Source organism: Coregonus clupeaformis, chromosome 40, assembly GCF_020615455.1.
Source record: "Coregonus clupeaformis isolate EN_2021a chromosome 40, ASM2061545v1, whole genome shotgun sequence".
Classification (NCBI taxonomy): domain Eukaryota; kingdom Metazoa; phylum Chordata; class Actinopteri; order Salmoniformes; family Salmonidae; genus Coregonus; species Coregonus clupeaformis.
Window position 1 is genome coordinate 6,465,757 of NC_059231.1, and position 27,419 is coordinate 6,493,175.

Genomic DNA, 27,419 nt, shown 5'->3' on the forward strand with positions numbered 1-27,419 from the left:
GCTCTCTTGAAGACGGAAGGGACATGGCCAGCGGTCAAGGATGAGTTGATGAGCGAGGTGAGGTAAGGAAGAAGGTCTCCGGAAATGGTCTGGAGAAGAGAGGAGGGGATAGGGTCAAGCGGGCAGGTTGTTGGGCGGCCGGCCGTCACAAGTTGCAAGATTTCATCTGGAGTGAGAGGGGAGAAAGAAGTCAAAGCATAGGGTAGGGCAGTGTGAGCAAGACCAGCGGTGTCATTTGACTTAATAAATGAGGATCGGATGTCGTCAACCTTCTTTTCAGAATGGTTGACGAAGTCATCCACAGGGGGAGGAGGGGGAGGAGGAGGAGGATTCAGCAGGGAGGAGGTGGCAAAGAGCTTCCTAGGGTTAGAGGCAGAGGCTTGAAATTTAGAGTGGTAGAAAGTGGCTTTAGCAGCGGAAATGTAGAGAGGAGGGAGTGAAAAGATGACAGGTCCGCAGGGAGTCTAGTTTTCCTCCATTTACGCTCGGCTGCCCGGAGCCCTCTTCTGTGAGCTCGCAATGAGTCGTCAAGCCACGGAGCAGGAGGGGAGGACCGAGCCGGCCGGGAGGATAGGGGACATAGAGAGTCAAAAGATGCAGAAAGGGAGGAGAGGAGGGTTGAGGAGGCAGAATCAGGAGATCGGAGGGAGAAGGATTTAGCAGAGGGAAGAGATGATAGGATGGAAGAGGAGAGAGTAGCGGGAGAGAGAGAGCGAAGGATGCGATGGCACATTACCATCTGAGTAGGGGCAGAGTGAGTAGTGTTGGAAGAGAGCGAGAGAGAAAAGGATACAAAGTAGTGGTCGGAGACTTGGAGGGGAGTTGCAGTGAGATTAGTAGAAGAACAGCATCTAGTAAAGATGAGGTCAAGCGTATTGCCTGCCTTGTGAGTAGGGGGGGACGGTGAGAGGGTGAGGTCAAAAGAGGAAAGGAGTGGAAAGAAGGAGGCAGAGAGAAATTAGTCAAAGGCAGACGTAGGGAGGTTAAAGTCACCCAGAACTGTGAGGGGTGAGCCATCCTCAGGAAAGGAACTTATCAAGGCGTCAAGCTCATTGATGAACTCTCCAAGGGAACCTGGAGGCCGATAAATGATAAGGATGTTAAGCTTGAATGGGCTAGTGACTGTGACAGCATGGAATTCAAATGAGGAGATAGACAGATGGGTCAGGGGGAAAAGAGAGAATGTCCACTTGGGAGAGATTAGGATTCCTGTGCCACCGCCGCGCTGACCAGATGCTCTCGGGGTATGCGAGAACACATGGTCAGACGAGGAAAGAGCAGTAGGAGTAGCCATCTGAGAAGTCCATTCCATTGCGGCAGATGTTATTAATTTAATTGGGGACCGTCCACAACAAAGTGCTATCACAGTGCCCCCTTGCTGTTGAAGGCTCTGTTGTGAAACAGATACCGCATACTTTCAATTTATCCAAACTTTGCGTCATCTTTAGTGCAGCCAGATTCCGTCAACAGAACAGCAAGTTACCAAACCACAGAATAAGATGAGTGTTTCTCGGCATTATGGGATAGCTAGCGAGTAATATTTTAATAGTAATGTTAACACACATTGGCTGTTAAGCCAATTATGACTGTTGCTTTCCGTTTTCGTTTATTATGATGGTAATGACGTTTGTAATGATAATGGCTCTCCTCCATCTTGTTTTGCATTGTGAAACCTGTGCTCTCCATCCAGTAGCGGAACCAGATTTTATGAAGATGACGTACAGCTTAACAAAATACTTTGCGATGTAAACGGGGCATGACTGATCAGAGCCCATGCTCTCCCATTTTAACACAATGTGGAGAGTTGTCCTGCTTTTGTTTGCGTAAGACCTTCACTTCTCATTATCAAAACACCCACAGGAGTGAAGTGACAATCAATAAACAACAACATAATGGCATTCATTGAGTATATGAACACCTCTTTAATACTCAGTGCTAAGAGCCTGGATTTGAGTCACAAGCGAAAATGGAAACTACACAGTGTACAAAACATTAAGGACACCTGCTTTTTCCATGACACACTGACCAGGTGAATCCAGGTGAAAGCTATGATCACTTATTGATGTCACTTGTTAAATCCACTTCAAATCAGTGTACATGAAGGGGAGGAGACAGGTTAAAGAACGATTTTTAAGCCTTGAGACATGGATTGTGTATGTGTGCCATTCAGAGGGTGAATGGGCAAGACAAAATATTTAAGTGCCTTTGAACGGGGTATGGTAGTAGGTGCCATGCGCACCAGTTTGTGTCAAGAACTGCAATGCTGCTGGGTTTTTCACGCACAACAGTTTCCTGTGTGTATGAAGAATGGTCCACCACCCAAAGGACATCCAGCCAACTTGACACAACTGTGGGAAGCATTGGAGTCAACATGGGCCAGCATCCCTGTGGAACGCTTGACACCTTATAGAGTCCATGCCCCGACGAATTGAGGCTGTTCTGAGGGCAAAAGTGGGAGGTGCAACTCAATATTAGGAAGGTGTTCTTAATGTTTTGTACACTCAGTGTATTTATCAGGGGAATCAGAATAAACATATAATAAATATAATCTCTCCACTCTGCTTTGTCATGCTCCATTACTGGTCATTCATATTTGCATATAAAATCATACTATGGAAATAGACTAATACTACATTAAATTTATATCAGCGCTTTTCAAGGATCCAAAGACCAATATTTGGAATAAGGAGGATTACAGTAAGTGGGTTGATACATCTTTGAGAGACATCCTCCCGACTCTGGTCTCTTTAAGGACACTCTCTGTGTGCGAGTACCTAATCTACCGACCATGACTGTTCCAGTGGGTCCCCTGAGATTAACCACTGTCAGCGGTCCAGAGGAACCTTCATTCAGCCACTCTACACATGGCAGGTAGGGAGACGCGCTGCCAGTGTCAGTCAGTCATTGTGTGGATAGATAGCCAGCCAGTCAGTCAATCAGTCAGTCAGAAAGTGTGGAAAGAGATTAGTACTTAACACTTAATAGATAAATAGATACCATCTTCTTCAGATGGCCGTGGACAAAGGGGCCACAAAAGGTTGGGGGAATCAGCTCTTTTCGTCAATGAAAACCTTGTCCTCAAGGTTCTAGTGTGCTAAATAAGTTAAGGGCTACGTGCAGAGGAAGCGAAGGTGTGTGGGTGTATTGTTCTGGGTGTATACCAGTAGTTGAGGCAGTAGCAATGAGAGGAATCTTTCATGGGGGAAGGAAGAAGCTTCGACCCAATATATACGATGGTAAAGTGGGTGTCGCAGCCTCAAGCAAGATGGCCGCAGTCCTGACTGCTCTATCTGCCTGCCTCAGCACAGCAGTCTCCCCCTCTTTAGAAGAGAGAGCGTGGGGCGGTACTGCAGTCTACAGCCTCTCTGCCAGCCAGGTCAGCTCTCACGGCAAGGCAGAGGTGTGTCTTTGTCAGTGTGTGTACGCTCCGGCCCAAGCCCAGCGTCCCAGGAGGTGTGTGTGAGTGACTGAAGAAGTCGGCTGAAGAAGTGTGTGTGTGTGTGTGAGAGAGAGGTGAGGGGAGTGTGTCCAGGCTGCTGACATTCTGACTGCCCTGTCTCTCAGGAGACTGACTATCTAACTGACAGCCTGGATTAACATTCTGCTATGGTCATCACTTTCTTTAGCACAGAGCTAGTAAACACTAAACAGAGCTAGTAACCACTAAACCTGGCGCCGACGAAGATGGCGGCCTCGCGACAAGCTCTTAGGAAACTTTGCAGTATTTTGTTTTTTTATGTATTATTTTTTACATTATTAGCTCAGAAAGTGTTTATGTATATATTCTTAAATCCCATTCCTTACTAGTTTTGTGTGTATTAGGTATATGTTGTGGAATTGTTAGATACTACTTGTTAGATATTACTGCACTGTCGGAGCTAGAAGCACAAGCATTTCGCTAAACCGCTATAACATCTGCTAAACGTGTATGTGACAAATACAATTTGATTTGATTTAAACAACTAAACAGAGCTAGTAAACACTAAACAGAGCTAGTAAACACTAAACAGAGCTAGTAAACACTAAACAGAGCTAGCAAACACTAAACAGAGCTAGTAAACACTAAACAGAGCTAGTAAACACTAAACAGAGCTAGTAAACACTAAACAGAGCTAGTAAACACTAAACAGAGCTAGTAAACACTAAACAGAGCTAGTAAACACTAAACAGAGCTAGTAAACACTAAACAGTACTGTGTGAGACCTGAGGACTTGTGTGCCATCATGAGTAATTAGCTTAAAATGTCACATTGTTGTATATACACAGTAATAACATTGTAGTTGAATCAACATTGATGCCAACAATCTCAACCCATGAATATGACAGGGACAGACTATAGAATAAAAGACACGTTCATTTTCCTTATTATATCCTCTTTAATATATCTTAAAAAACTGATATACAATCTGAGAAAAAAAAGGAGGATTTGAAGTGAGGGACAGACCCTCACAGGGAACTAGGCTAGCTGGAACAGTAAAACAAGGAGTGTGGGGCTAGCAACTAGAGCATGCTAACAACAAGTCAAATCTGAACACCTGTTCATTTGAAAGCACGCACGCACACAGTAAAATACACCACCTCCTGATCACATACACTTTGCCTCATGCAAACGTAAATACAATGTTTAATACAGTGATGACACTGTATCTTATGTTCCAATGTGCACACATACAGGCATAAAGCCAGCACAGGCAAAGCAACAAACACACACACACACACACACACACACACACACACCTCTCAAACACACACACACACACACTGAGAGGGACAGACACATGAGGACATAGAGGAGAGCGAGACCACAGGCCCTCCCTTAGACATCTAAACAGAGGACGGCGAGTGAGAGCGCCCTGGTATTCCCCCTACCTCCATGGGGGCAGAGGAGAACGCATGAGTGGGGTGGGGCAAGGGAAAGACAGCAGGATAGATGGGTGGAGCAAGAGAAAGAAAGACAGAGACTTTCAAAGGCAGAGTGTCCTCTGTTTGGCTTCCCCAGGGGTCAGGGCAGGGGAGTTCAGCTAAGGTCAAGGGTAAGGTGTGGTTGTACAACTTAATACTGTGGTACAGCTTGAGTCTTTTCCTAGGAGCTTCATCTAGACAGTGTTACAGTGCGTCTGGGGCACCGGTAGATTGTGTTTCCCCTCTGGATGAGTGAACAGAACAGACAGGAAGTGGGCGTGTCTAAAATAGTCTAAAATGATTCCCCATGGCCCTTATATTGAACTCTGGACCTTGAAGCCAGGTCCCCTGCTTTAAAAAAAAAATTCTAACCCTCCAATCAAGGACTGATTTAGACCTGGGACACCAGGTGGGTGAAATTAATTATCAGGTAGAACAGAAAACCAGCAGGCTTCGGCCCACGTAGGGTAAGAGTAGAATAACCCTGCCCTATGTAATGCACTCACTACTTTTGACCAGGTCATATAGGGCACTTGTCAAAGGTAGTGTACTATTGAGCTTATTAGGGTGCCATTTCAGACAGAAAAATCACTGATATTGTTTGTGTCTTGCAGACATTTCCAGAGTGAAATGGACAATATGGGGACTGACTGACTGGAATGGGGACTGACTGACTAGAATGAGGACTGACTAGAATGGGGACTGACTGGGTCGGTGGCACTTGTCATTCACATGCGGTCTGATGAGATGGGGGTGGGTGGGGCAGGAATGAGTGACATAACAGATATGTTGTTTTTCCAGCTGTGGGTTTCTGTGTGGGTTTGCGTGCACAACCAAGTGCTGTGTGTTGTGAGTAGCTAGTTAAGTATGTTTGCTTTTCAATGTGCGTGAAGGGATTCCGTGTGTGTGTGTGTGTGTGTGTGTGTGTGTGTGTGCTCGCGTGCATTTTCTTTGCAACACAAACATGGCAGGCACTAGAACTGAGAAACACTGTTACAGATCATCTTTCTCTTTGATTCGTCGATTCTTAAATAACAGCTAACTGGATTGGTTAAATCCCGGGTCCTCACTGCCACCGGCGCCCACTCTGATTGGCTCAGACACAACGAGAGGCCCCGTCATTGGACGATCCCTGCTGTGACGCATGATTACTCTGGTCCACTCAGGACAATAAACAAGTCCCTCCTCAAACTTTGTAAAAACGGGTTTCATCTTCTTTTCCTCCAGCGACGTCTTATTGCAGTCGGGGCGTGTCAGCGGTGGGCAGCGGTTAGTTGGTTGAAGAGACATTAGGGTGGCGGGGTTCAGCTGCGCAGTCACAAACGGGGGGGGGTGCAGGCAGCCGGCGCAGCTGATGCAGTCATCACCTGGTGTAGCGCTTGATGTAATCTTGAACCTTATTCCGGAAATCCTCCTAGAGCAAGACACAAACAATATCAGTGATTTTTCTGTCTCAATATCCTTGTTTAAATTTTACAAACTTCTAACCCCTAATGGAACTGCTCTGAAAATCTTTAGGCCAATATACAGTGTGTTCATCAGTTGAAATGACTTTTAGGGAGATATGAAATAAAAATGGCGTAAGCTGCATCAGGGGTTGATGCCAGTGACACAGTGGGATGAAAACATGACCCACAAACCATGCACACTTCATGACAGCAAAACATGACAACCACAGCTCTGGCACAGCTCTGGCATCAGCCAGAGCTATGAAAGAAATAGGCCGCAGAGCGTCCGTCCGGCTGGCTGAGGAATACAGTCACCATAGCCAGACTGTGGAGATGGAGGTAGATATGGAAGGCACTACAGCAGCTCTGGCTCCCTCCGAGTAAACAGCCTCCACCAACAAGATGTCAGAGTGGAACCCAGGAGAGCCCAGGATTCTTCACATAGCTCTGCTGGCCCGTTGCGCCGTACCAAGTACCAGGCTGTAAATAACCCCAGTCTACATGGAGTCTGGAGGCACACAGTGAATGGCCTATCTTTGCTCTGATCTGTCTGTGACCAACTCTGGCGCATAACAGTGTCTGTGTCTGCCCTGAGTGTGTGTGTTTGTGCATGATATAGAGAGAGTGTGTGTACTCTGTGTGTGTGCTTGCATGTGTGTGTAGGGTTTAAATAAAATGAAGTCAAATCAATTCCCATGACCCCTCTGCGGACAGTGTTCCATGGTGCAGCTTGATGATGGATGGAGAGGAGAGGTGGAGCCAAGTTGGCATGGCAGCTTGATGATGGATGAGAGAGAGAGAGAGAGAGGAGAGGTGGAGCCAGGTTGGCATGGCAGTGTATGTAGTGGATGGTGGTGGGCAGTAACTCAAAGCGGTAGACATACTCTGTTTGTCCCTCCTTGGTCAGCTTGCCCCTGCCCTTTCCTTTTCCATGGCCAGCTATATTAAGCCACACCAGCACAGCTCAGCTCACCACAGCTCAGCTCACCATAGCTCACCACAGCACAGCTCACCACAGCACAGCTCACCCCAGCTCACCATAGCTCACCCCAGCTCAGCTCACCACAGCACAGCTCACCACAGCTCAGCTCACCATAGCTCACCACAGCACAGCTCTGAGAGCAACAACAAACACATAAAACAAAATACTACTTCCTTCTTTTCTCACTGGTGGTCCAGGCTTTGGGTTCGATTTGATGGGGGTAGGAAGGGGGTGGCCCCCGCTAAAAGACTACACAGCCCTGGTATCAGGAGCCAAGGCAAGTGAAGGGAGCAGCAACATTAAACCCTCCTCCATTCTGCTCAGAAACCTCCCATTGACATCAATGCATTATTTACCCATTAAGCTCCAGTTTCACAGACGCATGTTTCCCAAGATGGGATTTAGTTCTTAAGAGAATATGATCGGAATGAGGCTTGGCCAGGGCTGGAAAAGAACAACAAGGACAACGATTCCAACCATGACGACAACAACTTAAGGAGATAAACGCAAGACATACTGCTTTGAAATGGAGACTGACTTAGTTCCTAGCATACCATCTAAAGAACCTGGGCCTGCTACTCTTTAGCTTACTTTACCTACAGGGAAAGTCGATCAGCACTGCAGATCTCTTTCTCTCGCCGTCCAATGTTGTTCGACATTGCACGAAAACTATTGCACAAAAGCTTATACAGTGCCTTCAGAAAGTATTCACACCCCTTGACTTTTTCCACATTTTATTGTGTTAAACCCTGAATTTAAAATTGATAAAATTGAGATTTATTTTGTCACTGGCCTACACACAATACCCCATGATGTCAAAGTAGAATTATGTTTTTCGATTTAAGTATTCAACCCCTTTCTTATGGCAAGTCTAAATAGTTCAGGAGTAAAAATGTGCTTAACAAGTCAAGCCTAAATAAGTTCAGGAGTAAAACGATAGTGTTTAACATCATTTCTGAATGACTACCTCATCTCTGTACCCCACACATACAGATAATTGTAAGGTCCCTCAGTCGAGCAGTGAATTTCAAACACAGATTCAACCACAAATACCAGGGATGTTTTCCAACGCATCGCAAAGAAGAGCACTGATTGGTTGAAGACCACTGAATATCCCTTTGAGCATGGTGAAGTTATTAATTACACTTTGGATGGTGTATCAATACACCCAGTCAAAAATACAGGCATCCTTCCTAACTCAGATGCCGTAGAAAACTGCTCAGGGATTTTACCATGAGGCCAATGGTGACTTTAAAACAGTTACAAAGTTGAATGGCTGTGATAGGAGACAACTGAGGATGGATCAACATCATTGTAGTTACTCCTCAATACTAACCTAATTGACAGAGTGAAAAGGAAGCCTGTACAGAATAATAATATTCCAAAACATGCATCCTGTTTGCAACATGGCACTAAAGTAATACTGCAAAAAATGTGGCAAAGCAATTACCTTTTTGTCCTGGATAAAAGTGTTATGTTTGGGGCAAATCCAATACAACACATTACTGAGTACCACTCTCCATATTGTCAAGCATAGTGGTGGCTGCATCATGTTATGGGTATGCTTGTAATGGTTCATTTTCTGGATAAAAAAGAAACGGAATGGAGCTAAGCACAGGCAAAATCCTAGAGGAAAACCTGGTTCAGCCTGCTTTCCACCACACACTGGGAGATTAACTCACCTTTCAGCAGGAGAATAACCTAAAACACAAGGCCAAATCTACACTAGTTGTTTACCAAGAAGACAGTGAATGTTCCTGAGTGGCCGAGTAACACTTTTGACTTAAATCTACTTGAAAATCTATGGCAGGACCTGAAAATGGTTGTCTAGCAATGATCAACAACCAATTTAACAGAGCTTGAAGAATAATGGGCAAATGTTACACAATCCAGGTGTTGAGAGCTCTGAGAGTCTTACCCAGAAAGACTCACAGCTGTAATTGCTGCCAAAGGTGCTTCTACAAAGTATTGACTCAGGGGTGTGAACACTTAAGTAAATGAGATATTTCTGTATTTCATTTTCAATAAATGTGCAAGAATTTCTAAAAACATGTTTTCACTTTGTCATTATTGGGTATTGTGTTTATATGGGTGAGAAAAAAAATCAATTTAATCAATTTTGATTTCAGACTAACAACAAAATGTGGAATAAGTCAAGGAGTATGAATACTTTCGGAAGGCTCTACTTTCTGTAAATCCACACTAAGCTGTGGATGAAAATCACAGTCAGATGGCTGGTTGGAAACCTGCTATTTGAGTCATAATCTACTGGATCTCTTCAGTCCTTAGTGAAAGCCATAGAAATGTTCTTTTAAACAGTAATACCTCAAACAATGACTGGGGACCTGACCTCATGGGGAAACGGAAGGGACAGTTTTACTGAGAGATTATGACGTCTGACTGTTATGTGAAACTCCAAAGACGTGGGGAGGACTGAGACAGGGACTGATATGAAAGAGGAAAGCAGTGCGCTAGGTAGGAAACCAACCAAAGACATGTAGTTGAAACAGACACTGACTGACCGACTAACGTTAGCGGTCATTCCTTAGTGAACTGAACCATGTCACCTATCCTACCCAATTAGCTCATCCTCCCAGCAGGCAGGTACACCAGGGTTCAAAACATCTCTTCAAGAGGTAAATGAATTAATGCAAATGGAGGTACTTCCCCTTGGGTGGAATACGCTACAGCTTTATAGTCCGGCTAGAGCAGCAGAACAAAGCAAACAGCACTAAGTTAAAGAGCCCTCAGCACAGCTAGCCAGACAGAACAGAGACTTAGAACTAACAGTTAGAACTGGAACCCCGGAACACTCAGAGCTCTCCAAGCTGAGACCTCCGGGGATTCCACTGCTGCACACCCCGCTCCCCCTCTTGCATAACCCTGCAGCCCCGCTAAATATTTTGGCAGCGACTCAGTGAGCTCAGTGCAGCACAGAGTATTAAATAGCCCCCTGTAATTATGCTTATAAATATGGCCCATTATAACAACGTGAGGGGTGACTGGTGGATTGTGGCGCTTTGGCTAAGCTGATTGGACCATGCCTTTCTTCCCTGGCTAATTGCCTTTTGATACACCTCCGTATGCAGTGTTACAAAGTATAAATACAGTTTTAGGCTTTACTACGACTACTCATCACAATAATGGAGATGAATGATGATATTCAGAACAGTTCAGACATACACACAGCGGCCAGTTTATTAGGTACACCACCCCATTCACGAAAATGGTTAGCTCCTACAGACAGTGAAAGACTCTGCATGGTCAATCCGACGTCTGCAGTGGCCGTACAGCATTTACTGTGAAACGGCCTCTATAGAAGTCAGGGCATTCATACTCCTTGCACGTCGCAGAGCTGTTTGTGAAGGAAGTTGTCAAGAAAGTAAGTTTGTGTTTATACAGGACCTCCCGCCCCCACCTACCGTCAACCACATCTCAGCTATATGGAGCCCTCCGCATTGTTACAAAAATTGGGAGGTGCATGGCAGTAAAGAGCTCGATTTGGCCTATCAAAATGTCCCTGTTCTGACTCCCAGGCGATGATTGAGTGAGCTGTCATTGAGACGGCAGATTTGTTTATTAGAGTCAGATGGGAGAGATTACATTATTTGGTTAGGCCATTTACATGTAGAAGTTTTCAGACACAAAAATGACCAATCAAAGGCATTCAGAGACCCTGTGACATTTCTTACACCAAACAAGGTAACGTCAGGACACAGGCCTCCTCTTCTCTCCTCCCTATCAAGGCAGGGATAACAGGTGACTTTACCTTTTTACTCAGTGAGGAGCATGTCATCCAGAGATGTTCTCTACTGTTCTCTATTTTGGGACAGTTGGGACCATTTGCAGAGTGAGAGACCCTCAAACACTCACTCCAGCCTAAATAGTATGATAGCCCAAACTGGATGTGCACTGTCCAGTTGGGACCAGACAGCCCAACACAGTATTAATGTGATTCTGCTAGGTATTGCTCTTCCCTCCTGATGCCACTGTGTACGCCACAGGCAGGAAACAACATCTATCATATCAGTGCTGCAACAGGGCATCCTGGGTAGGGCAGACTGGTACACCCTATCAGCTCGGAGGCCCAGGCAGGCTGTACACCACTACTGCTGCAGGCAGGAGCACCAGTCTGGTTATGTAAAAAGTAATCACATCACCTCAACACCATCTCAGCAGAGGCTGTCAGGATAGGCAGTGGGAGGGAGGGAGGGATGGAGAGGTGTATGGGGGGATGGAGAGGTGTATGGGAGGATGGAAAGGAGGGGGGTGTCCGATAGAGAGAGAGATCTGTGGTGAGAAAGGAGACGTCCTGACGGCGCTCATCTCTCACTCTTATCATTTTTAATCCCCTCTTCCGCCACAGCAGGGCTAATGAGAAAACATTCCGGACGCCACTGGCTCACCTGGTAGATGGGATCGATTCAGGTCAGATCAGATCAGGGTTGAAGGTGGCCTACAGCCAGCAAGGTGTTACAAACACTAGACAGACAGTCTGACATCACATAGAGGTCAGATAGTGATTTCACAGAATGACTGACAGAATGACAGACAGAATGAAAATAACTACTTCTTACAACATTTCTGTACCGTCCAGATTTTCACTTCATGAAACGGACATACATGGTGTTAATGACCACTGTGTAGAACCATGTAGAACCATGCTAGGTGTGTATACCACATTGACATGTGAACGTATAGGTCCAATATGCTTTTGTGTTTGTTAAAAAAACACATAAGAAGGTTAAGAACGACATCTCGCCTGGCTAATCATCGGTTTCTGTAGGAGCTTTAGTTTTAAGGTCAACGGTCAAATAGCAGCCTGTTCTGTTCTGGTATGTTCCATCTCTCACACAGCACTACTGTAGAGGTGTCTTGTCCACTCTGAAAGAGGGAGGTAGAGGGGGAGAGAGTTACTGTTCGGGGAACCGGTTACAGTAGTGCATCAATGGTACTGTCCAGGGGAACCTGTTACAGTGGTGCATCAATGGTACTGTCCAGGGGAACCTGTTACAGTGGTGCATCAACGGTACTGTCCAGGGGAACCTGTTACAGTGGTGCATCAATGGTACTGTCCAGGGGAACCTGTTACAGTGGTGATCAAAGCAAGCACTGCATGTAGCCACGTTTGGACATTTAGTTCATATCCTTTGCTAGTTAGTGAGTTATTAGCCCAGTTATATATCATTTGTAGTCAGCAATAGGGGAGTGTTTGCTTAAAGGGGCAGTGTTGTATTTTGAGACAGGATTGAATAAGCTAAGTAGCCAATAGGCAGAGGGTAGCATAATTTGTCTGATTCTCTGTAATAATGGTATGGGAATAATAATGCATTTTATTTTGTAAAGTGGTTTCTTTCATCAAACAAAACCATTTTCAGTCACCTCCTTGTCTGAAGGACAAGTGGATAAACAGGTTAATGTCAAGCCCTGCATTTTTTTTCAAAAGTATCATGGAATGTAGGCCTACAGTGGCTTGCGAAAGTATTCACCCCCCCTTGGCATTATTCCTATTTTGTTGCCTTACAACCTGGAATAAAAAATGTTGGGGGTTTGTATCATTTGATTTACACAACATGCCTACCACTTTGAAGATGCAAAATATTTTTTTTATTGTGAAGCAAACAAGAAATAAGAAAAAAAAAAAAAAAACTTGAGCGTGCATAACTATTCACCCCCCCCAAATTCAATACTTTGTAGAGCCACCTTTTGCAGCAATTACAGCTGCAAGTCTCTTGGGGTATGTCTCTATAAGCTTGGCACATCTAGCCACTCAGACTTTTGCCCATTCTTCAAGGCAAAACTGCTCCAGCTCCTTCAAGTTGGATGTGTTCCGCTGGTATACAGCAATCTTTAAGTCATACCACAGATTCTCAATTGGATTGAGGTCTGGGCTTTGACTAGGCTATTCCAAGACATTTAAATGTTTCCCCTTAAACCACTCGAGTGTTGCTTTAGCAGTATGCTTAGGGTCATTGTCCTGCTGGAAGGTGAACCTCTGTCCCAGTCTCAAATCTCTGGAAGACTGAAACAGGTTTCCCTCAAGAATTCCCCTGTATTTAGCGCCATCCATCATTCCTTTAATTCTGACCAGTTTCCCAGTCCCTGCCAATGAAAAACATCCCCACAGCATGATGCTGCCATCACCATGCTTCACTGTGGGGATGGTGTTCTCGGGGTGATGAGAGGTGTTGGGTATGTGCCAGACATAGCGTTTTCCTTGATGGCCAAAAAGCTACATTTTTGTCTCAACTGACCAGAGTACCTTCTTCCATATGTTTGGGGAGTCTCCCACATGCCTTTTGGCGAACACCAAACGTGTTTGCTTCTTTTTTTCTTTAAGCAATGACTTTTTTCTGGCCACTCTTCCGTAAAGCCCAGCTCGGTGGATTGTACGGCTTAAAGTGGTCCTATGGACAGATACTCCAATCGCCGCTGTGGAGCTTTGCAGCTCCTTCAGGGTTATCTTTGGTCTCTTTGTTGCCTCTCTGATTAATGCCCTCCTTGCCTGGTCCGTGAGTTTTGGTGGGCGGCCCTCTCTTGGCAGGTTTGTTGTGGTGCCATATTCTTTCAATTTTTTAAATAATGGATTTAATGGTGCTCCGTGGGATATTCAAAGTTTCAGATATTTTTTTATAACCAAACCCTGATCTGTACTTCTCCACAACTTTGTCCCTGACCTGTTTGGAGAGCTCCTTGGTCTTCATGGTGCTGCTTGCTTGGTGGTGCCCCTTGCTTAGTGGTGTTGCAGACTCTGGGGCCTTTCAGAACAGGTATATATATACTGAGATCATGTGACAGATCATGTGACACTTAAATTGCACACAGGTGGACTTTATTTAACTAATTATGTGACTTCTGAAGGTAATTGGTTGTACCAGATCTTATTTAAGGGCTTCATAGCAAATGGGGTGAATACATATGCACGCACCACTTTTCCGTTATTTATTTTTTATAACTTCTTGAAACAAGTAATTTTTTCATTTCACTTCACCAATTTGGACTATTTTGTGTATGTCCATTACATGAAATCCAAATAAAAATCCATTTAAATTACAGGTTGTAATGCAACAAAATAGGAAAAACGCCAAGGGAGATGAATACCTTTGCAAGGCACTGAACACCACACATTGGCTACTGTAGGCTGAATGATATAACATCTATTTCCATGTTAAAATGTTATGGGATGCATTTTCTCCATTGTTTTTGATGGTAGGCCACTCTGGTAACCCTACATTAAGATCAAATAGCCACAGTAGCCTACATGACCACTGCTAAAACGAACTTAAAGCGGGTACAGCCTCAGTGTTCACAGTAAACGCATGCTGGAAGTTGCACATCATTTTCACAAAGTTCAAGTCTGCGCTCAGCAGACCTGAAATTTGCTCAGTGCTGAGAAAAATTTGAGGGAACATTGCATGGGCCCCATTCCTTTGCTTTGATTGTGGACCTGACTCACACCAACACCCGACCTGGCTTCACCCGGCTGCTGCTAGTGCAACTCAGCCATTTCCAACGCCACAGGGGAGCTGGCTTCAGAATAATTCTGACACAGCAGAAAACGTTTAGTTCGGTCTGTTTCGATAAACATTCCTGCTTATTTTCATTTTCACATTTCCTGCAGAGTGGTGGGAATCAAATTGACCTTCAAATTCACTGAATAGGGATTATGAGACTTCAGGCAAGTGAGTTGTTCATGATATGAAAGACAAATAGGTGCAACGATACTGTCCAGGGGAACCTGTTACAGTGGTGCATCAATGGTACTGTCCAGGGGAACCTGTTACAGTGGTGCATCAACGGTACTGTCCAGGGGAACCTGTTACAGTGGTGCATCAACGGTACTGTCCAGGGAACCTGTTACAGTGGTGCATCAACGATACTGTCCAGGGGAACCTGTTACAGTAGTGCATCAATGGTACTGTCCAGGGGAACCTGTTACAGTGGTGCATCAACGATACTGTCCAGGGGAACCTGTTACAGTGGTGCATCAATGGTACTGTCCAGGGGAACCTGTTACAGTGGTGCATCAATGGTACTGTCCAGGGGAACCTGTTACAGTGGTGCATCAACGGTACTGTCCAGGGGAACCTGTTACAGTAGTGCATCAATGGTACTGTCCAGGGAACCTGTTACAGTGGTGCATCAACGATACTGTCCAGGGGAACCTGTTACAGTAGTGCATCAATGGTACTGTCCAGGGGAACCTGTTACAGTGGTGCATCAATGGTACTGTCCAGGGGAACCTGTTACAGTAGTGCATCAACGGTACTGTCCAGGGGAACCTGTTACAGTGGTGCATCAATGGTACTGTCCAGGGGAACCTGTTACAGTAGTGCATCAATGGTACTGTCCAGGGGAACCTGTTACAGTGGTGCATCAACGGTACTGTCCAGGGGAACCTGTTACAGTGGTGCATCAATGGTACTGTCCAGGGGAACCTGTTCTAACTCAAGGGGAATTCTCTCTCCCTTCCTTTTACTTTAACTCACCTTTGCAACAACTGGCACAGTGTAGTTCAAAGGCAGTGCCTTGTTTCCTGAGTGTTTTGAGGACACTACTCTCTTTGTAACTCTCTCTGTAATTGGTCTGAATGGCTGCTCTGAACAACAACCTTACAGTTACAGTGGTGTGTGTGTGTGTGTGTGTGTGTGTGTGTGTGTGTGTGTGTGTGTGTGTGTGTGTGTGTGATGAGTCGTCTCCCCAACAGAGCCTTCTGCCTGCCTGCCTGGCCAGTTGAGCGGCATCATTCAGACAGGATGAGGATGGACGGCCAATTACCCAGAAGGACCCATACTTCTGATGTGGCCAAATGGCTGCCACAGCAACCCACAGTTGGGACCCAGCCCCAGCTGCAGATGCCTTAAGTACACAATGCTGACAAATATGTGAAAGATATGGTCTGCAGAATACGGTGGTTTTAGGTGAATATATCTAATCGTATGACTAACTCAAAATGTGAATACATGTGTGAACGCACAGCTCCAGGCATTGTACTATAGAGACCCCGCTAGTGGCTACCACGGGAAAACACATAAGGAAATGTATGGCCTGGATTTGTAATATGCAAATGATGTTGCATTCAGTGAATAAATAAATAGAGCTTTAGGAGTTATTTGAATTAAACATTTTCATGCTTAGTTGGCAACTCATCTAAGGATGAGTTAATAGCGCTGGATGTTCATTTTAAATAATATATACTTTAAAGTGGACTAATAGTTTTCATACAAACATCCGGCACATTGCACATACTGCACTGACAGTGGTTAATAACTACATGTTAACCACTACTCCTCCTGTAAAGGTGGAGGTTAATGTGTGTAATGTTGCTCTACACAGATTCACTGCACATGCCTTGCGATGGTGAGACAGACAGAACTTTAGAGACGAAAGACAACACCGGATCCCTCAGGACTGAAGAGACCAGACGAAACCATCCATTGAAATCAATACTTCCTGTAGGTCCTGCCTGCTCTCCTGTCGTCTCCTGTCCTCTCCTCTCAGACATCAGTTAAGCCTGTTCCTTCCTTCCTTCCTTCCTTCAATTGCTTCCTTTCTCCTGTCTCTTTTCCTCTAGTTTATGTTAATCTAGCCCAGTCTGAGGTTTTAATGGACAGGGCTTGGGGTGTTGGTGTGTGAAACCAACCGGAGTGAACCTGTCACAAAGCCAGGCAGTCAAAGCCTCCACTCTACACAGGAGGAGACGGTGCCGATATTGACCTGCTGCGAGTGGCCAACAGACTCAAGGCATGACCTTTCCTTTAAACCACAGGAGGCCACCTATTATAAAGCATGAGTTCATGGAGATAGTACAGTAGTCTTGCCCTGTTGTTGAGATACTAAGCTGCTCTTTCCGTCTCTCTGGAGTGCAGCACATGGCTGGCTGGGGACTGGGGAGTACTGCGAGCCCCAGCCGAGCAACACTTGGGAGGGAGTGTGAGTAGTCCCACCAGAGTTTAATTATGGAGCGGTTGGAACAGCTGCTAGCTCTGTCTCTCTGCAATTGTGCTACTAGGCCAGGCTTGCATTATGGTAGGAGACACATCACAGTGAATCCAATCACTCAGGTGAACGACTGTCTGATCCCAGACCAACTCTTTGGGGGCTGGCTGAGGGGCTGGCTGTTCCGGTAGTCAATGTGTCAGGATGTACAGTGAGGGAAAAAAGTATTTGATCCCCTGCTGATTTTGTACGTTTGCCCACTGACAAAGACATGATCAGTCTATACTTTTAATAGTAGGTTTATTTGAACAGTGAGAGACAGAATAACAACAAAAAAATCCAGAAAAATGCATGTAAAAAATGTTATTAATTGATTTGCATTTTAATGAGGGAAATAAGTATTTGACCCCTCTGCAAAACATGACTTAGTACTTGGTGGCAAAACCCTTGTTGGCAATCACAGAGGTCAGACGTTTCTTGCAGTTGGCCACCAGGTTTGCACACATCTCAGGAGGGATTTTGTTCCACTCCTCTTTGCAGATCTTCTCCAAGTCATTAAGGTTTCGAGGCTGACGTTTGGCAACTCGAACCTTCAGCTCCCTCCACAGATTTTCTATGGGATTAAGGTCTGGAGAATGGCTAGGCCACTCCAGGACCTTAATGTGCTTCTTCTTGAGCCACTCCTTTGTTGCCTTGGCCGTGTGTTTTGGGTCATTGTCATGCTGCAATACCCATCCACGACCCATGTTCAATGCCCTGGCTGAGGGAAGGAGGTTCTCACCCAAGATTTGACGGTACATGTCCCCGTTCATCATCCCTTTGATGCGGTGAAGTTGTCCTGTCCCATTAGCAGAAAAACACCCCCAAAGCATAATGTTTCCACCTCCATGTTTGACAGTGGGGATGGTGTTCTTGGGGTCATAGGCATCATTCCTCCTCCTCCAAACACGGCGAGTTGAGTTGATGCCAAAGAGCTCAATTTTGGTCTCATCTGACCACAACACTTTCACCCAGTTCTCCTCTGAATCATTCATATGTTCATTGGCAAACTTCAGATGGCCCTGTATATGTGCTTTCTTGAGCAGGGGGACCTTGCGGGCGCTGCAGGATTTCAGTCCTTCACGGCATAGTGTGTTACCAATTGTTTTCTTGGTGACTATGGTCCCAGCTGCCTTGAGATCATTGTAGTTCTGGGCTGATTCCTCACCGATCTCATGATCATTGCAACTCCACGAGGTGAGATCTTGCATGGAGCCCCAGGCCGAGGGAGATTGACAGTTCTTTTGTGTTTCTTCCATTTGCGAATAATCGCACCAACTGTTGTCACCTTCTCACCAAGCTGCTTGGCGAGGGTCTTGTAGCCCATTCCAGCCTTGTGTAGGTCTACAATCTTGTCCCTGACATCCTTGGAGAGCTCTTTGGTCTTGGCCATGGTGGAGAGTTTGGAATCTGATTGATTGATTGCTTCTGTGGACAGGTGTCTTTTATACAGGTAACAAAATGAGATTAGGAGCACTCCGTTTAAGAGTGTGCTCCTAATCTCAGTTTGTTACCTGTATAAAAGACACCTGGGAGCCAGAAATCTTTCTGATTGAGAGGGGGTCAAATACTTATTTCCCTCATTAAAATGCAAATCAATTTATAACATTTTTGACATGCGTTTTTCTGGATTTTGTTGTTGTTATTCTGTCTCTCACTGTTCAAATAAACCTACCATTAAAATTATAGACTGATCATTTCTTTGTTCCTCTGGGAACCTCTGATCCCAGACCAGCTCTTGGGGGGCTCGCTGAGGGGCTGGTTGTTCCGGTAGTGAGTGTGTCAGGATGTAAGTTCATCTGGGAACCTCTGATCCCAGACCAGCTCTTGTGGGCCTGGTTGGCTGGATGTTTCAGCAGCAGTGTGTTCAACAGGATGTCGACACTCTGGTCCGTCTCCTGCAGGGAGAAGGAGACATAGGGTGCATCCCAAATAGCACCCTATTTACTATATAGTGCCCTACTTAGACATACTGAGTGAGACATACACTACAGCCCAGTCCCCAGTGGTTCTGAATGGTCCATTTGACCCACTCACAGTCCAGTGGTGGTGAGAGAGTGAATTCTACAGAACTGCCCCACATTCCACTGGTAGAGCTTTCAGACAACAATTCCAACTTCCTGCTGGTCATGTAAGGCCATGTACAGGATAGAGGGAAGATGACCTCCCTCCGGGTGGGCTGGTTGGTGTTGTTACCTTATCACGCAGATGATGCTCGGCCGCGTCAATGTTCAATGGGTCATCAAAGTTCAGTAGATCCTGAGGGAAACGAGAGAGCGACAGAGAGAGAGAGAGAGAGAGAGAGAGACAGCGGAAGTTTACACAAAAACTGTTTCAGATAAACAAGATTAAAACAAACCACTTGCCAGACTATTAGGTTAGTTGTTGTCTGATACTAACTGACAATCAAAGTAGTGTAATAATCCTGTTGCCGTAGAGACGGTGTGCATGGCGAGCGAGGCGCATTGTGTTATTAGGGAGATAAAATGGCGGCTTGGCCTGTGTGGCGAGCGCCTCACATCCTGATTAAAAGCTAAGCCTCAGGGTATGACTGAGCATCAGGCAGCAGCATCACTAGAGTCCTTCCGATATATCGGTTCACTGATATTAGTGGCTGAAATTGGCCTTTTAAAATATATATCGGTATCAGACATAAATGTCACATAACCGATATTCAATAAATAGGATGAAAAAAGGAAATCTCATGCTTATCTGATCATTTGCGACCATTCTCAAGATGTGTCATTATTTTACAATGTAAGAAATCAAAATTTTAAGCATATTTCTTCAACAATTTCTCTTTTAGATGGCAATATCCCTGCTGTAAAACAGTATATCGGCAGAAAAATCGGACAACAAAATCCATATCGGTCGGGCTCTTATTATTACTGTGGGGCGCAACCAGGAGAGAAGGAGAGGCTAGTAAACCTAGCAACAACAGCCATTCCAGAAACACTTAACACGTTCATTCTCATTACCCACCTGTTTTCTCCTCAATGTTTACACAAAATGCTCGGGTAATGATTTTATTTTTTATTTTTTAAGAGATATTTTAACATCCTCAGTCTACCTGTTCCTCCTAGATGGGCATACAGTGCCTTCAGAAAATATTCACACCCCTTGAGTTTTTCCACATTTTGTTGTGTTACAGCCTGAATTTAAAATGGATTACATTCAGATTTTGTGTCACTGTCCTACACACAAAGTGAAATTATGTTTTTGGTAATTTCTACAAAAATTAATAGCTGAAATGTCTTGAGTCAATAAGTATTCAACCCCTTTGTTATGGCAAGCCTAAATAAGTTCATGATTAAAAATGTGCTTAACAATAATAATAAGTTGCATGGACTCTGTGCGCAATAATAGTGTTTCACATGATTTCTGAACGACTACCTCATCTCTGTAACCCACACATACAATTATCTGTAAGGTCTCTCAGTCCAGCAGTGAATTTCAAACACAGATTAAATCACAAAGACCAGGGAGGTTTTCCAATGCCTCGCAAAGAAGGGCACCTATTGGTAGATGGCCAACAACAACAAAAAAGCAGACATTGAATATTCCTTTGAGCATAGTGAAGTTATTAATTACACTTTGGATGGTGTATCAATACACCCAGTCACTACAAAGATACAGTTGAAGTCGGAAGTTTACATACACCTTAGCCAAATACATTTAAACTCAGTTTTTCACAATTCCTGACATTTAATCCTAGTAAAAATTAGGTCTTAGGTCAGTTAGGATCACCACTTTATTTCATGAATGTGAAATGTCAGAATAATAGTAGAGAGAATAATTTATTTCAGCTTTTATTTCTTTCATCACATTCCCAGTGGGTCAGAAGTTTACATACACTCAATTAGTATTTGGTAGCATTGCCTTTAAATTGTTTAACTTGGGTCAAACGTTTCAGGTAGCCTTCCACAAGCTTCCCACAATAAGTTGGGTGAATTTTGGCCCATTCCTCCTGACAGAGCTGGTGTAACTGAGTCAGGTTTGTAGGCCTTCTTGCTCGCACACGCTTTTTCAGTTCTGCCCACAAATGTTCTATAGGATTGAGGTCAGGGCTGTGATGGCCACTCCAATACCTTGACTTTGTTGTCCTTAAGCCATTTTGCCACAACTTTGTAAGTATGCTTGGGGTCATTGTCCATTTGGAAGACCCATTTGCAACCAAGCTTTAACTTCCTGACTGATGTCTTGAGATGTTGCTTCAATATATCCACATAATGTTCCTTCCTCATGATGCCATCTATTTTGTGAAGTGCACCAGTCCCTCCTGCAGCAAAGCACCCCCACAGCATGATGCTGCCACCCCCGTGCCTCACGGTTGGGATGGTGTTCTTCGGCTTGCAAGCCACCCCCTTTTTCCTCCAAACAAAACGATGGTCATTATGGCCAAACAGTTCTATTTTTGTTTCATCAGACCAGAGGACATATCTCCAAAAAGTACGATCTTTGTCCCCATGTGCAGTTGCAAACTGTAGTCTGGCTTTTTTATGGCGGTTTTGGAGCAGTGGCTTCTTCCTTGCTGAGCGGCCTTTCAGGTTATGTCGATATAGGACTCGTTTTACTGTGGATATAGATACTTTTGTACCTGTTTCCTCCAGCATCTTCACAAGGTTCTTTGCTGTTGTTCTGGGATTGATTTGCACTTTTCACACCAAAGTACGTTCACCTCTAGGAGACAGAACGCATCTCCTTCCTGAGCAGTATGACGGCTGCGTGGTCCCATGCTGTTTATACTTGTGTACTATTGTTTGTACAGATGAACGTGGTACTTTCAGGCGTTTGGAAATTGCTCCCAAGGATGAACCAGACTTGTGGAGGTCTACAATTTTCTTTCTGAGGTCTTGGCTAATTTCTTTTGATTTTCCCATGATGTCAAGCAAAGAGGCACTGAGTTTGAAGGTAGGCCATGAAATACATCCACAGGTACACCTCCAATTGACAAATGATGTCAATTAGCCTATCAGAAGCTTCTAAAGCCATGACATCATTTTCTGGAATTTTCCAAGCTGTTTAAAGGCACAGTCAACTTAGTGTATGTAAACTTCTGACCCACTGTAATTGTGATACAGTGAATTATAAGTGAAATAATCTGTCTGTAAACAATTGTTGGAAAAATTACTTGTGTCATGCACAAAGTAGATGTCCTAACCGTCTTGCCAAAACTATAGTTTGTTAACAAGAAATTAGTGGAGTGGTTGAAAAACGAGTTTTAATGACTCCAACCTAAGTGTATGTAAACTTCCGACTTCAACTGTAGAGGCGTCCTTCCGAACTCAGTTGCCGGAGAGGAAGGAAACATCTCAGGGATTTCATCATGAGGCCAACAGTGACTTTAAAACAGTTTTGACTTAAAATTGGCTTGAAAATCTATGGCAAGACTTGAAAATATCTGTCTAGCAATGATCAACAACGAACTTGACAGAGCTTGAAGAATAAAAAAAAGAATAATTTGCAATTATTGTACAAGCTCTTAGAGACTTACCCAGAAATACTCACAGCTGTAAATCACTCCCAAAGGTGATTCTAACATGCATTGACTCAGGGGTGTGAATACTGTTATTTTTATTGTTATTTTTCTGCTTTTATTTTCTACTTATCTATTGTTTACTTAACACTTATTTTTCTTAAAACTGCATTGTTGGTTAAGGGCTTGTAAGTAAGCATTTCCCTGTAAGGTCTACACCCGTTGTATTCTGCGCATGTGACAAATACAATTTGATTGTATTTACTGTACGCAAATTAGATATTTCTGTATTTCATTTCCAATAAATTTGCAAAAATGTCTAAAATCATGTTTTTACTTTGTGAAATAAGTCAAGGGTTATGAGTACTTTCTGAAGGCACTGTATACCCTATGTGTTATGGTAATTGTTGTGGCACTGTACATCAAGAAAGAACACATTTTAAGAGAATTGTCAAATGAGTTTATTGATTAAAAAGGTACTTACGGTAAACAAGGAGTTCAATCCCCAGACTACATCCTGAAAGACACAGAAACACACAAAAACATAAATGAAAATCCATCACATAGTTTTATGTCCCATTAAAAGTGAAACTAAACTAGTCATTAATAACCAGGTCATCATTGAGCATTTTCATTCCAACAAATTAACACAAACAAAATGGTTGAATTCCCCAATTAGATTATAAAGCAGGGCTTTCTATTGTCTCTGCAGGCACCATTGTATCTGATGAAGACGGGAACCTTTTGTGTCTACGCAAGTGGATTGTCTCTCAGCGAGTATTAGGCAAATTTCCTTGATGTTCAAACACTGTGAAGAAGTGATTATGATAGGTATTAATTAGCATATATATTTTGAGGACATTAAACGAGGATACTGACATTTTGAATTGAGCGTCTCAGCAGAGGGGTGTGTGAATTCATGAATCATAAAGAGTAAAACATAAATGAAACATGAGATGCCGACGGGGAACGTGTAAACAATGATCCTTACATAATACAGGTAACTGACAAAATAAAGGAAACACCAAAATAAAGTGTCTTAATAAGGCGTTGGGACACCACAAGCCATATCAGCTTCAGTGCACCTTGGCATAGATTCTACCACTTTCTGGAACTCTATTGGAGGGATGTGACACCATTCTTCCACGAGAAATTCCATAATTTGGTGTTTTGTTGATGGTGGTGGAAAACACTGTCTCAGGCGCCTCTCTAGAATCTCCCATAAGTGTTGAATTGGGTTGAGATCTGGTGACAGACGGCCATGGCATATGGTTACATCGTTTTCATGTTCATCAAATCATTCAGTGACCACTCATGCCCTGTGGATGGGGGCATTGTCATCCTATGAGGGCATAGCCATGGTAGCCAAATTAATGGCCTGCCCAGCATTTTTAAACATGACCCTAAGCATGATGGGATGTTAATTGCTTAATTAACTCCTGCTTTCAATATACTTTGTATCCATCATTTACTCAACTGTTTCCATTCTTTTGACAGTTACCCCTGTAGATCTTAATGTATTCATGTATGCTAGCTTCTTTACAGGACGCCAGCACAGACAAAACAAGAAGCCAGATGTTTCACCGGCTGTATAAATCTCAAGCATCCGGTTGGAATTTCCACTCCCCAGCAAATACAGTGGGGAAAAAAGTATTTAGACAGCCACCAATTGTGCAAGTTCTCCCACTTAAAAAGATGAGAGAGGCCTGTAATTTTCATCATAGGTACACGTCAACTATGACAGACAAATTGAGGGAAAAAAATCCAGAAAATCACATTGTAGGATTTTTAATGAATTTATTTACAAATTATGGTGGAAAATAAGTATTTGGTCACCTACAAACAAGCAAGGTTTCTGGCTCTCACAGACCTGTAACTTCTTCTTTAAGAGGCTCCTCTGTCCTCCACTCGTTACCTGTATTAATGGCACCTGTTTGAACTTGTTATCAGTATAAAAGACACCTGTCCACAACCTCAAACAGTCACACTCCAAACTCCACTATGGCCAAGACCAAAGAGCTGTCAAAGGACACCAGAAACACAATTGTAGACTGCACCAGGCTGGGAAGACTGAATCTGCAATAGGTAAGCAGCTTGGTTTGAAGAAATCAACTGTGGGAGCAATTATTAGGAAATGGAAGACATACAAGACCACTGATAATCTCTCTCAATCTGGGCAAGATCTCACCCCGTGAGGTCAAAATGATCACAAGAACGGTGAGCAAAAATCCCAGAACCACACGGGGAGACCTAGTGAATGACCTGCAGAGAGCTGGGACCAAAGTAACAAAGCCTACCATCAGTAACACACTACGCCGCCAGGGACTCAAATCCTGCAGTGCCAGACGTGTCCCCCTGCTTAAGCCAGTACATGTCCAGGCCCGTCTGAAGTTTGCTAGAGTGCATTTGGATGATCCAGAAGAGGATTGGGAGAATGTCATATGGTCAGATGAAACCAAAATATAACTTTTTGGTAAAAACTCAACTCGTCGTGTTTGGAGGACAAAGAATGCTGAGTTGCATCCAAAGAACACCATACCTACTGTGAAGCATGGGGTTGGGGCTGTTTTTCTGCAAAGGGACCAGGACGACTGATCCGTGTAAAGGAAAGAATGAATGGGGCCATGTATCGTGAGATTCTGTGTGAAAACCTCCTTCCATCAGCAAGGGCATTGAAGATGAAACGTGGCTGGGTCTTTCAGCATGACAATGATCCCAAACACACTGCCCGGGCAACGAAGGAGTGGCTTCGTAAGAAGCATTTCAAGGTCCTGGAGTGGCCTAGCCAATCTCCAGATCTCAACCCCATAGAAAATCTTTGGAGGCAGTTGAAAGTCCGTGTTGCCCAGCGACAGCCCCAAAACATCACTGCTCTAGAGGAGATCTGCATGGAGGAATGGGCCAAAATACCAGCAACAGTGTGTGAAAACCTTGTGAAGACTTACAGAAAACGTTTGACCTGTGTCATTGCCAACAAAGGGTATATAACAAAGTATTGAGAAACTTTTGTTATTGACCAAATACTTATTTTCCACCATATTTGCAAATAAATTCATTAAAAATCCTACAATGTGATTTTCTTGATTTTGTTTTCTAATTTTGTCTGTCATAGTTGACGTGTACCTATGATGAAAATTACAGGCCTCTCTCATCTTTTTAAGTGGGAGAACTTGCACAATTGGTGGCTGACTAAATACTTTTTTTCCCCACTGTATGGTGAGGAGAGGAAGCCCAGTGGCCTGCAGAGGGAGAGTATGGAGCGAGATGGAACTGGGCTGACATTCTGCTGATTTTCTCATAGACGAAAAGCTTGATCTCAATACAGTTTTTTGTTCTCAAAACTAGAATCTGTTACGAACAGAGTGCACTAAGTTTTGTAGACGTGACCCTTTTCCAAAGATTAAAAAAATTTCATTGTTTACAGAGTGCAAGGGCGAATTTAGTTATTGCACACACGTAGTTCACAGAGAATAATATATTCCCCAACGGAAATATGCAAATACATGCTAGAATGCGCCACTAGGATCTCACTAGCTTGTGCTTGGCTCTGCCCACCTCTTTGCTTGTTCTGCCCACTATGCTTCATTTGTTCCCATTGAAAATGACACCGATGAACCACCATGGGTTAGTTATAAATATCTTTGATGTCAGTGTGGACATTCAACTCTGTTCCCCTGCCAACTGACAATGTCACAGACTTGTCACCCATGTACAGTTAAATACATATTGACATAATAATAATAATAATAATAATAATAATAATAATAATAATAATAATAATAATAATAATATGCCATTTAGCAGACGCTTTTATCCAAAGCGACTTACAGTCATGCGTGCATACATTTTTGTGTATGGGTGGTCCCGGGGATCGAACGCACCATCTTGGCGTTACAAGTGCCGTGCTCTACCAGCTGAGCTACAGAGGACCACCCATAAACATACAAGATTAGATGAGCGAGATAATGGGCCAAAACCCTGTCCAGTTCCGTTCTTATTGGGGTTGTTTAGTGACAGGGTTCAAATAAATATACTCCTTAGGGAGTGATGGGGTTAAATCGAGCACACTCTGCAGGGAGTGATTAATAGGGTTAAGGACACTCCTCAGGGAGTGAACAAATGCACATTTCCATCTCCTGATGGGATTAAATCAAAGACAGTCAAGTGCACTGCAGGGCAGGATGAGTCTCAATAGAACAAGGACACATGACTGTTAATGGATACTATCTCTCATGAGATTTATAATGGTAGTAGATACACATTAAAACAGATATACGCCTCGCAGAAAACAAAGGCAATGGGCCCAATTTACTCTTATCACTTTGCTATTTCATTATAAAACAAAGGGTGGTCCCATGAAAGAGCAGGAGACAGGGAAGATGGAGCTATAAAACACACATGGAATTAAAACAACACAGAATGTTTTCCAGGGTTGGGATGCAAACTGCTGTCGGAGGCAATGATTGAAAGTTGGTGGAATTGCATTTAAATTAAATAGAGTCAATACCTTTCTCTACAGGACCTGCCCTGTATTTTAATGATCTTATCTCTCCATAATGTTGATCCCCATTTGGGATATTTCTCTAACGAGATCCAGCTCTTGACCTTGAAAATACCATAAGTGCACAATAAG

At 43.8% G+C, this 27,419-nt stretch overlaps 1 protein-coding gene across 1 annotated transcript in view; it reads right to left on the bottom strand.

Moving 5' to 3' along the window:
- Window positions 1-4,361: 4,361 nt before the first annotated feature.
- LOC121554963 (NEDD8-conjugating enzyme UBE2F) overlaps window positions 4,362-27,419 on the bottom strand; it is a 115,981-nt gene continuing 92,923 nt past the window's right edge. The window contains exons 8-10 of the mRNA XM_041868697.2: window positions 23,271-23,303; window positions 19,507-19,569; window positions 4,362-6,316 (exon numbers count right to left, since the gene is read on the bottom strand). Coding sequence (XP_041724631.1) covers window positions 6,266-6,316; window positions 19,507-19,569; window positions 23,271-23,303 — 147 coding nt within the window. The 3' untranslated portion in view covers window positions 4,362-6,265. The remainder of the gene's footprint in view (window positions 6,317-19,506; window positions 19,570-23,270; window positions 23,304-27,419) is intronic.